The sequence below is a fragment of the Eutrigla gurnardus genome (assembly GCF_963514095.1).
Source record: "Eutrigla gurnardus genome assembly, chromosome: 9".
Classification (NCBI taxonomy): domain Eukaryota; kingdom Metazoa; phylum Chordata; class Actinopteri; order Perciformes; family Triglidae; genus Eutrigla; species Eutrigla gurnardus.
This window is the reverse complement of record NC_139923.1, coordinates 26,739,832-26,752,629: the sequence shown is the minus strand read 5'-3', so window position 1 is coordinate 26,752,629 and position 12,798 is coordinate 26,739,832. Positions and strand designations below refer to the sequence as shown.

The 12,798-nt window shown below is 40.3% G+C and overlaps 1 protein-coding gene and 2 pseudogenes across 3 annotated transcripts; all 3 read left to right on the top strand.

The window, feature by feature from the left end:
* Nucleotides 1-135: 135 nt before the first annotated feature.
* Nucleotides 136-627, top strand: LOC311018642 (histone H3.2). Its single transcript, XM_084017672.1, has one exon. The coding sequence runs from the start codon at nt 173-175 to the stop codon at nt 581-583; it is 411 nt and encodes a 136-aa protein (XP_083873798.1). The 5' UTR covers nt 136-172; the 3' UTR covers nt 584-627.
* A 3,808-nt stretch (nt 628-4,435) lies between these two features.
* LOC311018658 (histone H2B 1.2 pseudogene) lies at nt 4,436-4,810 on the top strand (annotated as a pseudogene). The gene has a single exon. The product of its transcript is annotated as a histone H2B 1.2 pseudogene (transcript).
* Nucleotides 4,811-7,467: 2,657 nt separating this feature from the next.
* Nucleotides 7,468-7,865, top strand: LOC311018654 (histone H2B 1.2 pseudogene; annotated as a pseudogene). Its single transcript has one exon. The product of its transcript is annotated as a histone H2B 1.2 pseudogene (transcript).
* The last annotated feature ends 4,933 nt before the right edge of the window (nt 7,866-12,798 follow it).

Here is a 12,798-nt window from a genome sequence, read left to right as displayed (position 1 = left end):
TTGGGGCGGTGGGTCGCTCCTCGAGGCGGCGCTGAGCTCCACGAGGAGCCCTCCACCAATCAGGAGCCGGAGGTCTGAACAGCGTCACCGTTTCACAGCCGGTCCCACAGTTTAAGAGCAGCGAGTCTCTCCGTTCATCGTATATTTCTACCGACCAGAGAAAGAAGAAGTCATGGCTAGAACCAAGCAGACAGCCCGTAAATCCACCGGCGGCAAAGCCCCCAGGAAGCAGCTGGCCACCAAGGCTGCCCGTAAGAGCGCCCCGGCCACCGGCGGCGTGAAGAAGCCTCACCGTTACAGGCCCGGTACCGTCGCTCTCAGGGAGATCCGTCGCTACCAGAAATCCACCGAGCTGCTGATCCGCAAGCTGCCCTTCCAGCGTCTGGTCAGAGAGATCGCTCAGGACTTCAAGACCGACCTGCGCTTCCAGAGCTCCGCTGTTATGGCTCTGCAGGAGTCCAGCGAGGCTTACCTGGTCGGCCTGTTCGAGGACACCAACCTGTGCGCCATCCACGCCAAGAGGGTCACCATCATGCCCAAAGACATCCAGCTGGCCCGTCGCATCCGCGGAGAGCGAGCTTAACCTGTCTGCTGTTAAACCAACACAACGGCTCTTTTAAGAGCCACCTCACTCTTCTCTGAGAGCTCCTTCCTATGCTGAATACACTGTTACTATCCATGATAACTTAACAATACATAACTACTTTTAATGTATTTTTGTAAAACCTAATAAAATAATCTGTCATATTCATATATTCCTTAATATGTGACATTAAAATAAAAAGCCCCATAGAGCCCAGCATAGATGGATATACTTTAGTGATCCCAAGCTTGGTCATTATTGTGAACAGTTTGAGGCAAACCTGTGCAATTATAGCGCTGCCGTTTTGACATGTTAATATGCCACACGGATGGATTAGACACATTTAAACTGATTTGTGAACAAGATCGGAGAGAAATAGGTGTTTTGTGTGTTTGTGGAAAAAGTCTGAGCCCTTTGATTTCAGCTCATGAAAATTTGGAGCAAAAAAAATTGTAGCGTATATATTTTTGTTCAGTGTAAGCAGCTATATAAGACAACATAACAGATGAATGCCAAAGCTGTTGTTATAATAAACAGTCAATAAACATCTGTAGCTGTATAACTACTTATTTTTGTTATGCTGTTTTACATATTTTCACATCCAACTCATGTAGAGACTTCTAGTTTGGGATGCTGTAGGCACTGTGATTGGTGTTTTGTTCAGGAAGTTAATGATAAGTGTAATACACTCAACAAAAATATAAACGCAACACTTTAGTTTTTGCTCCCATTTTTCATGAGATGGACTTAAAGATCTAAAATTCATTCCAGATACACAATATTACCATTTCTCTCAAACATTGTTCACAAATCAGTCTAAATGTGTGATAGTGAGCACTTCTGCTTTGCTGAGATAATCCATCCCACCTCACAGGTGTGCCACATCAAGATGCTGATCTGACATCATGATTAGTGCACAGGTGTGCCTTAGACTGTCCACAATAAAAGGCCACCCTGAAATGTGAAATGTTTTTTTTCATGTATCTGAAGGGCAGGTGGTTTCCAGAATGATGACTGGAAAATAGTTAAAGGTCACATTATGTGGCGATTGTGATATTTGCTCTATGAAAAGGCGTGAAAAGGCGAAACTGGCGTGGTCCGAGACTTCCATCTTAGATCTGTTCAGTGAACGGTACACATGCACAAGAACCCGACCGACCTCCACCGTCGACCTCCACCCGTCAACACATGCAGAAACAAAGAGCCTAATGTCCCAGGTGGGATGTGAAACTCACTTTAAACTCTGAAACCCACTCACACATGATTGTAGGCACAGACGACTGTCGGCCAAACCATTGCAAAAATTCCCATTTCAGAAGATTTTCCCAGTTTGTTTACATTTTGTAGAATGTTTTGGTTTTGTATGTTGTTTCATTAGGTTCATTGATAACTCTAAATGTCTCATAGGTGTGAATGTGAGTGTGAATGGTTGTTTGTCTCTACATGTTGGCCCTGCGATAGACTGGCGACCTGTCCAGGGTGAACCCTGCCTTCGCCCAATGACAGCTGGGATCCCCCCCGCGACCCTGAATTCAGGATAAGCGGTAGACAATGGATGGATGGATGGATGGATGTTGTTTCATACGATTTGTTTTCAAGAAGGTAACAATTATCCCAGGGGAGTGAAGGTTGGAAACTTTGAGTCAGTTGGTAACGTGACTCGTATGATAGGAGTGTATTGGAGGGACTATTCAGAAGGTTTTAATGATTAAGATTACGTAAGATTAAGTGGTTAATAAAAATGATCATGCGATACTTGCCTAAAATGGCTTCCTTTCATTCAGAATATTGACTTTGATTGAGATAATTGAGTTGTTTTGAATTTTTTTTTTTAAGATTATTATTTAATTTTTTCTTTAGTTTGTGGTAGATTTGATTTTGTGTAATCTCAATATAGTCATTAGGTATTTTGATTGATTTTAACTTTGATTAATAGTTTTTGATTATGAGATGATATTTTGATGATTTTTTTGATGGTGTGAATCAGATTACTTTTTCTACAAATGAATGAAATGACAATATTTTTAACTTCTCTTGATGATTTTGCATGCTCATACATTTATTTATTTTTTGATTCCACACTGGCCTTTAGTGTTCACACCTAGTTGGTGTGAAAGGAGGGATTGTTGGGATTCTTCCATTTTTTACTTTACCACTGCCCTGTTCCATTTTGGTCAAGTGAACTAGACCATAGATTACCATCCGCATGAACACCTGGGTGATTCATGCATCTGTTTATTTAAGTCTAAAGACACTTTGATTTCATTCCTATGCACCAATACCAGTGAACTGTATTCTAAATTGTTTCATCAATCATCTGCATTATTAAAATGGTTGCACATATCCTGTAGACAAAGTAAGAAGCCAGGATACGCAAGAGCACACAGAAGCAGCATTCACTGAAGAGAGGAAGGTCAAGAGATAACACTGGTTTGTTGAGGGAGTCAGACGAGGAACTGAAAACAAAGAGCAGATGAGCAGGGACAGGCAGACAGGTCTATCTTTTTCACAGAGTGTCAATTCCAGGAAACAAGGTTGTGTTGCCATGGAGCTGGGACCAGCTCATGCACCAAGGAAGGGAGGGCTAAAGTCTAAAGCACAGTTCCTCCCCACTTTTTTTTTTTTTTTTTTTTTTTAGCTCAAAAGTATAGAACACTATGCTACAAGAAATTGTGCATCTTTTTCTGGGCGATTGGTTGCAGTTTACATCCTAGTTGCTTATCAGATTTGATGCCTGTCCTTGAGCTCTTGATATTTCTCAATGATACAGTTATGAATACATTGTTAAAGGAGTCATCACCAGGAAATCGCAATTTCTCTTGTTAAAACATGCATATCTGTGTTTGACCTCAGTTGAAACTTGCCTGAAAGGCTGGAGTTTGAAAGTGGCGCCGTTTTTTCGCTTCTGCTCTTTTTCCGAACAGGAATAGCACACAAGGGTGTGCATTCCTAAAGCACGAGATTTTGATTCTGCGCCTTCGGTGACGTCACCGTGGCGGCTACTTGCATAAGCCCACCCCTCTTTCACCACCCAACCCCGCCCCGTCCGCTACCTGAAATCGCCGAAGCGCCGCCATTATGTTTTGGAGTCTGCATGCAGGCAAGCCCCCCCGGCTCTGTCCTTCCTGCGGCGAATCAACGCGCGCCTCATTACATATTATACAATGCACATCCGGACCAGTCAAAACCTCGCGCGTAATCTCGCGTGATAAAATCGCGGTACGAAAAAGGGTCAGAACAAGCTCAATGTTTGATTAAATTTTATTTATTTTTTTCTAATAAGTTTTACGAATTGATCCAAAGCGATCCAAGGGGGGCTGGATACGTATAAAACCAGGTTATGACTCCTTTAACAGTAAGTTGTAGTCTGTCGTCTCTTTAGTCTGTCTTAACAAATCTCCAACAAACTAACGTGCCAAATGAGTATATTATAGGCCTATATTCGATAACATTTTGTGATATCATTCATCAGTAAAATGTTATTTCACACCGATGATTTGACAGCAATGAAAGGTCATGAACCCTGATTATTTACTTTATTTTTAGTCATCTTAAATAGTTTGAATCCACGTTTCTACTGTTAGACAATGTTCTTTTGTTGGACTATGTTTTGTGTGCATTTTTTTATATTTAATAAGGTGTCAAGCTGTTTATCTAATCTCCATGTTCTAGTCGGTTCATGTTACTTTTTACACCCCTGTGTAAAAGCGCTTTGAAGGGGGGGGGGGGCTTTGTCAGATCCAGCCAATCCCGTGCGAGCAACAGCACAGTAACATTTGCATTAGGCGGATACAAAGAGAGCAGACTGTGACTCGAAACTGAATCTGTTTCGACATAGTTCAGGCTTCAAACATGCCAGAACAAACCGTCAAAGCGCCCAAGAAGGGCTCCAAGAAAGCCGTCTCCAAGACCCCCAGTAAGACCGGCAAGAAGAGGAGAAAGTCCAGGAAGGAGAGCTACGCCATCTACGTGTACAAGGTGATGAAGCAGGTCCACCCCGACACCGGCATCTCCTCCAAGGCCATGGGCATCATGAACTCCTTCGTGAGCGACATCTTTGAGCGCATCGCCGGTGAGGCCTCCCGTCTGGCTCACTACAACAAGCGCTCCACCATCACTTCCAGGGAGATCCAGACCGCCGTCCGCCTGCTGCTGCCCGGGGAGCTGGCTAAGCACGCTGTGTCTGAGGGCACCAAGGCCGTCACCAAGTACACCAGCTCCAAGTAAACGTACTGCTGTTGAACCAACAACCCAAAGGCTCTTTTAAGAGCCACACACTTCTTCTAAAGATGTTTTCCTGTTGCCATGATAACTCAACTCTGCTTTATTGTCAATTTCTCCACATGTACCAGAAATGTACCGTTTCTCACTATCCCACTGTAAAAGAGACCATGCATATCAACCTTCCATTTTAGAACTATTTATTAAAATATTTTTTTGTATTGTAGTCTTTAAAAAAAGTGAAAAATGGCTCTAGACGGACTAATTACCCTGAATATTTTATTGATAATGATTTACATGTTGATAATATGGAGGAGGTGGTTAATAAGCTTAATCATTTCTTTGTAAGTGTTGGCCTGAAATTGGCAGAAAAAATCCCCGATCCACAAATGACTGGAAGTACCAATGAGGAGGTCATAGAAAGGAATCCTCCTATGGTTCTCAGAGCAATAGAAGAACAATAAATTATAGAAACTGTTAATAAACGTAAAAACAAGATGTCATCTGACTGTCATGACATAGATATGAAAACAGTAAAAAGGGTTATTGTTGGGATTTCTAAACCACTCACTCATATCTTCAATTTATCATTCCAAACTGGGCAATTTCCTCATAAAATGAAACTAGCAAAAGTAACACCGCTGTACAAAACTGGGGATCGTCACCACTTCACAAATTACAGGCCTGTTTCTCTTCTTCCTCAATTCTCAAAAATACTAGAAAAACGTGTCCAAAAACAACAGATTGGACAGTTTTATAGAAAAACACAACTCACTCAGCAACAGTCAATATGGATTCAGATCAAACCATTCAACATCACTTGCTTTAACTCATAGAAACTATAACAGATTCCATAGATAAAAAGCAATATGCAGCAGGAGTATTCGTTGATCTAAAAAAAAGCATTTGACACAATTAACCACAATAGATTGATTTATAAATTGGAGCAATATGGGATCAGTGGGGTTGCCTTGAATTGGGTGGGAAGTTAATTGAGAAACAGGCAGCAATATGTGAAGATGGGAGACTGCTCATCAGAATGTCTGGATATTGCATGTGGTGTCCCCCAGGGGTCAGTGTTGGGACCAAAACTCTTTGTCCTATATATTAATGACATCTGTAATGTGTCTAGTCTAGTTAAATGTATTTTATTTGCAGATGACACAAACATTTTTTGTTCTGGTGAAAATTTGCAGCAACTTTTGGATGTCATCACTTCAGAGTCAAGTAAAATAAAAAAATGGTTTGACAAGAATAAATTATCACTAAATTTGAACAAAACAAAAATCATGTTATTTGGAAACTGTAAAATACACAATCAAATACCGGTACAAATAGATGGTGTAAATATTGAAAGAGTAAATGAAAATAAATTCCTGGGAGTGATAATAGATGACAAAATTGGCTGGAAACCTCACATTAAATATATCAAATCTAAACTGTCTCGCAGCATTTCAGCTTTGGTGAAAGCAAAGCATGTCCTAGATCATAAATCACTGTATATTCTGTACAATTCACTGATTCTTCCATATTTAGAGTACTGTACAGAGACATGGGGAAACATACCAAACTGCACTTCAGCCACTCTTCATACTGCAAAAAAGAGCAATGAGAATTATTCACAGGGTTGATTATGGGGCACACACCAATGACTTATTTTGGAAATCTAAAACTCTAAAATTGTTTGATTTGGTGGAGCATAAAACAGCCCAAGTATTATATAAAGCAAGGAACTATCTGCTACCAAGAAATATTCAGAGAATGTTTCATGAAAGAGAGCAAGGTTATGATTTAAGAGAGAAATCAAATCTAAAGGTTGGCAGAGCTTGCACAACAAAGACAAGTTTCTGTATCACCATTTGTGGAGTAAAACTGTGAAATAATATGAGTACTGAAATCAAAAACATTTCGAGTGTAATTATGTTTAAAAAGAGACATAAATAAATGATTCTCCAGAGGTACATTGAATAATTCACACAAGGTGTTTGCTTACTTACTATTTGGATTAAAATGTGGCAGGAAATGGTACATAGTGTAATGGAGGAATTAAATAATAAATGTATGTCTTTCTAGAATATATAGTTAAAATTATAGGGGTAGGATTAGATAAGTTTATACTTCTTCCTACTCCTTTTCGCTCATGTAAACTGCGTTGCTTATGAGATGTTACTTTTTTGTGTATACATTTTTGCTGTTCACTTATTTCCTTATTATATTATTATTTTATCTTATTTATTTTATCTTTTTACATTGTCGTTTACATGATCGAAATAAAGATATAAATCAATCAAACAGATATCAGCACAATGCATTGTCATCATGGTGGTTAAATTCCAGTCGATAGCCTTTTTCTTTTAGCTCGTATATCAAGCTACTGAGTTTTCAAATTGTTGTATTTTACCCAGCAGGTAAAGACGCTTTTACTTAAACATTTAAGTACTTCTTCCACAAATCTTCAACTTCAAGGTTGTGAAGCTTTGCTGTTCGTCTTTTCTTCGGTTCTTGTAACACAATGGTCACTTTTTGGGCGGGCAGAGGCGCTCAGAGGCCAACCAATCCTGTGCAAGCAACAGCACAGTGATATTTGCATCAAGCGGAAACAAAGTGAGGAGACTGTGCCTCGTCTCCTCACTCCGCTTCAGGAAAAGTCTCTACAGCTAAACATGCCGACAGAACCAACCGTGAAAGCGCCCAAGAAGGGCTCCAAGAAAGCCGTCTCCAAGACCCCCAGTAAGACCGGCAAGAAGAGGAGAAAGTCCAGGAAGGAGAGCTACGCCATCTACGTGTACAAGGTGATGAAGCAGGTCCACCCCGACACCGGCATCTCCTCCAAGGCCATGGGCATCATGAACTCCTTCGTGAGCGACATCTTTGAACGCATCGCCGGTGAGGCCTCCCGTCTGGCTCACTACAACAAGCGCTCCACCATCACTTCCAGGGAGATCCAGACCGCCGTCCGCCTGCTGCTGCCCGGGGAGCTGGCTAAGCACGCCGTGTCTGAGGGCACCAAGGCCGTCACCAAGTACACCAGCTCCAAGTAAACGTACTGCTGTTGAACCAACAACCCAAAGGCTCTTTTAAGAGCCACACACTTCTTCTAAAGATGTTTCCTAATTTTTGTTTGATATACCTGTAGCAATTTGGGACACCGTTAATTCAATACATTAATTACCTAAATCTGCATCAGTTGTACTTTTTTTGCACATGAGACATTTGGCCTTAAATTTCTATGAAGTGTTTTGGTGTGATGCTGGTAACTTGGTAGAAAAACACTGTTGGCTGAACAGTATTACTACCCAGCAAACTAGTCTAATCAAGTCTAATCAACGTCGGTCAGGCAGGTCGATTCGACGTCTACTGGAGGTGCTGAAATGAGAGGGGGTTTTTTTTCGACGGCTCTGCGATGGCATCAATTCACGTCGTTTCGACGACGTTGAAACGTCGATGTCAACGGCTCACACAGCAGGCTACTTCAATCTGTCATTATTACGTCGTATAGACGACTTTTCAACGTCTCTTTGACGTCTAATCAACGTCGGTCTCATGACCGACGTCATTTCGACGGCTCTTGGACGGCATCAATTCACGTCGTTTCGACGGCATATCAACCTTTGTCAAAATACACATGTAATGTATTGCATTTAAAATTATGTTTACCTAAATCTAGTTTCAACGAGTGCCTACATAACTGGCATTACCACATCCATACATTCTATGACAAGCACAGCTGTATACATGTGCAATTCTTAATGCTCTAATCTACAACTATTTAAATTAACTTATCAATTTCAGCAAAAAGTCCAATAGACAACACCAGCAAATTTCACATTTGCCAACTTAAAATATCACAGGAATGGTGAACCTGGTCAAAACTTTCATAGTACGGTAATTAAACTCACCTGTGATGAAGTTAAAAATACTCGAGTAATGTTCACCCATACTGTAAAATACAAGTAGTACATGGACTAATTTCCGGTTAAAAAAAAAGACGGCATTCAGGACCAGATAAATGTAACGAGTTACTGAATAATTGAATAAAAAACAAACATGTATATGGGAACAAATGTTTTATTGACTTCCTTTTTATTGCAGTCCTGTGGGTTTTTTTCCCGTCTGGACGGCCCCTTTAAAGTGTTTTGGTTCTGTAACGATGCTAAACCGAGAGTTGCACAGATGTTCGGCTCGGTTTTAGTATCGAGCACCTCAGGTAGCCTGTGAGCTAACTCAGGGCTAGTTTCACACGGCAGCTAACTCGGCTGCTAGCCGCCACTTGGTTACGAATAAAAGCAACAACAAAAAAACAGCTATCTGTAACAATACACGATGCAGCAACAAAATCAAAACTCATGCAACTGATAAACGGAAGCACAAATACCTGCTGAATAAGGTGTTTGGGATTTATCAAAGCTGAAAACTATGACACAAATTTGTACACGTGGCCAGCTAGGTTCTTATCATCTCACTGTAATGGGATCCCAGCGTAGCGCTAAGAAACGAACAACGCCGCAACCCAATAGTAGACAGTAGATAGACAGTATGAGACTGGGAGGGTTATAGCGCAGAGGTAATGCATGTGTTCCTCCTGTTTGAATTATCTATGGTCCATCTTTGCATAATGCATATTGGGATGGGTCCCATTATTATGGCGTAGTCGGGCAAATGAAATATCCGTGGAGTTTTCTCCACGACACAGTCCACTAAATCAATGCAGCGTTTTGATAAAGCTGTGTGCCGAGATAATAAGTCAGCAATAACTACTTGCAATCATTTCATTAGGTACAGTATGGATGATACAGTTAGGGAAATGAGATAAAGAGGGTTGAGTCTCTAATGTGGAACGTGCTGGCTCCGTGCCTCTGTGTGTGTGTCTGTGCACTTTAGTTGTTGAGTTTAGGCCGGCGTACGTGTGTGTATGTCGCTGTATGACGAACAGGCTCACATTCGCCGTCCAAACATCCTCTCTACTCTACAGCCTCGCACGAAGCCAAGTCCATTGCGGTCCGGTTCAAACCAGTCCAAAACAGATGTAGTCACATTTGAAGTGTTTTTTTTATTATTATTATTGTTAAGTCGATGCGTATTTTAACAGTCCAAGTATTGGAAAAACCTACATCTCTATTTATGATAGCACTGAAAATCATACCGTCTCGATTTGCAAATACTCTGATAAACCGTAATACCATCTAAGCCAAGAACAAGTTTTCTGATGCATAAACTATGTCAATGCAAATGTCTGGCTTTTCTGTACTGCAGTTTCTTGTTACTTATTGGCCAACATATATTTAATACAATATCAGTAAGCTAATAATGGCCAAGCTCTCACCATGATAACTACTTTTTTAGATTCCCTCGTAACTGAATTTCAGGGTAATTGTAAAAGCAAGAGCTTCACCCAGCTGTCCCTGTAATCAGAAGGCTTTAACCATCAAAATGTCCACGTATTTGAACATGATGGTAGGATGCCTTGCCACAAAAGAAGTGTAGTGATTGGTGGTAAGGTCAGTGGTACACCGTTTAGCTGACCACCATACTGGATTAGATGGTCTGCCTGCAGCGTGGCTGTCATCCCGCTGCGCTAACTGTGCCTTCTCTCAAAGACAATTTCCCTAATGTATTCCATCTGACAGATGACCCATCTCTCTGATATAATTTATGCTAGTCTACTGCAACGTTGGGGACTTCAGAGCACATGAACGCATACTCCCTATGAATTGACATTTCCTTGAGGGTATGTACACCCCACACACCCTGTCAGGTGTCACACACTGTTATTTTTCCAATTCCTGTTGAGTTGAGCTTATTCTCCAGGGGACAGGAGTTGAAACAAAGGCCTAAATTGAACATGCCGGCATTACCTTGTTATATCACTTTCTCCTTGTGAGGCTAGGGAAGATTTAAAAGCTTGCCATGTTGACAGGCTGTAGCCGTCAAAGTGCATTAGAGAAGTTACAATGAACAGTGATTACCACGTTGTCACTTATATCCTATAATCTGTGTATAACCTCAAATGTCTATTTATGGGCAGCCATGTAGTGTGTTCTTGAACTGTTGAATGACTATGACATTAGAAATACATGACTAAAGCTCATTGTGAACATACTGAGTAGCTTGCAGCAGTACAGTACTTTGGGTTGAATTTCAAGGTGGAATGAGATCAGCTTGCAACCTTTTTTCATCAAAAACTCTTCTGTCAGGGAAATGAGTTGGCCTTTTACTGTGAGTCATGAAGAAATTGTTAAGCCGACTACTTGCTTGAAATGCCTTTCTCCTTGGGTTATGAAAGCAGGTATTGAATATCATTGAGTGGACTCTACACTTGCATATAATTTCACAGTTTTTAAACAAAAAAGTCCTGTTTGATTTGGATATGTTCCCACGTAGTATATAGTTGAGAGGATCAACAGATTATAGTGGGTTTTATTTCAAGAAACCCCTTTTCCTCTTGAGTAAATTGATACTGGAATTGTAGGCCTCAGATAACTTGGTAATTAAGAATGTTTTCATTTCCTGTTGAGAGTGGAACGATCAATGAAAGGATTCTGTGAAGATGCACTTCAGATGTCACATCTCTTTGCAACAGTCTGAGTTATCTGGTGTTAGCTGGTAGGGAAAATTGAGACAAAGGGCTCAGCCAGTCATTCAGGAGGGGATGCATGAGGAAAAACTCACCACATAAATAGTGTTATTGCAAAAAATACCATGTAATAGCATGACAACTTCAATCCAATTTCAAGACTGTGAACATATGGTATGCTGGAATACAACTCAGTTTCTGTTTCACCACTGATACCGACTACAAAACTGCTGCTCCTAAAGAAAAATATGTTATTTATTTTTCTCCCCCCGCAGCTGTCTTTATGTATTTATAGTTTGTGTAATGACTTCCATCATTTCCCAGAATAGCTTTGATGACCCCACAGAGTGTGAATGACCTTTTATGTACAAAGGCAGAGTAATAGTAAATGAGTGAATTTTTAAAGTAAAGAAAATGGCAGAGCCAAAGGAATCATCTAGTCTTTTTAGGCTGCTGACAGATGAGGAATTGTGATATTGGCCTCTGCAAGGTTTAATTTTTCTATGTTTGACTGTATGTGACTTGTTGTTTGATTCGTAGGGACCGATACCAAAGCCTGATATAAATCATCTTCAATCTCAATGTGACGTCATGTTCAAAGGTGCTTTTTGGGCAATAAATATACTCCCCGTCGGGCGCGGGGGCCGTGTATACTAGTTCTTAACTCTCTTAACTTTCCCCATTAATTCTCTATGGTAGTCCTTAACACTACCGATGTAATATACTTTTGGCCACAAGCGGGGTTGTGGGGACGCTGTTTTACCCTTTTCATACAAGTAAGGAAATTTGAGCTTTCTCACATTTGACAGCAGTAAAGATGCCCTAAATGTCATTCTTTTAGCCTGAAATTTGATTACTTTTGTCAAATTTGACCTGTCTATTTAAATGGATTTTAGATCCACTAGTGTGGGTCAAATCAAGTAAAATGGTGGTCATTTTGAAACTGTAAAACTGTATAAGCCATGTCTGTTTTTTTAGGGGACAGTGGTGACAATGAATTTAAGAATTTGCCCAGGTTCCCACAAAGACAGCACCTGAAGCGTGGTCTTAGTGTTAATATCTTTTTTATAATGTTCTTTTCATGTTAATGCATGTTTATTATTGATTATCCTTATCTTCACTGTCTTGCTGTGGTAACATATTTCCACTGTGGGACAAATAAAATCTTATCTTATAATGGTAAATTAAAATACTGGTTTTAACTATAATGTAATCAAAGTGTCTGAAAATTAGAGATGGGGGAAAGATGAGAGCCAAGGTAAGCATCAACATGAATTAGTATATGGAAATATGATCAAATATGAGATGACTAGATTATGATGACTAGATTATACCAAGTCAGAGTTTTACACATTAATTACTTAAAATAAAGCCACACATACACCAGAATATCAAGTTATTCTGTACATTGATTCATAGA

What these genes read in the sequence shown, in the direction of transcription:
- LOC311018642 (XM_084017672.1), top strand. Translation starts at nt 173, where the DNA reads ATGGCTAGAACCAAGCAGACAGCCCGTAAATCCACCGGCGGCAAAGCC.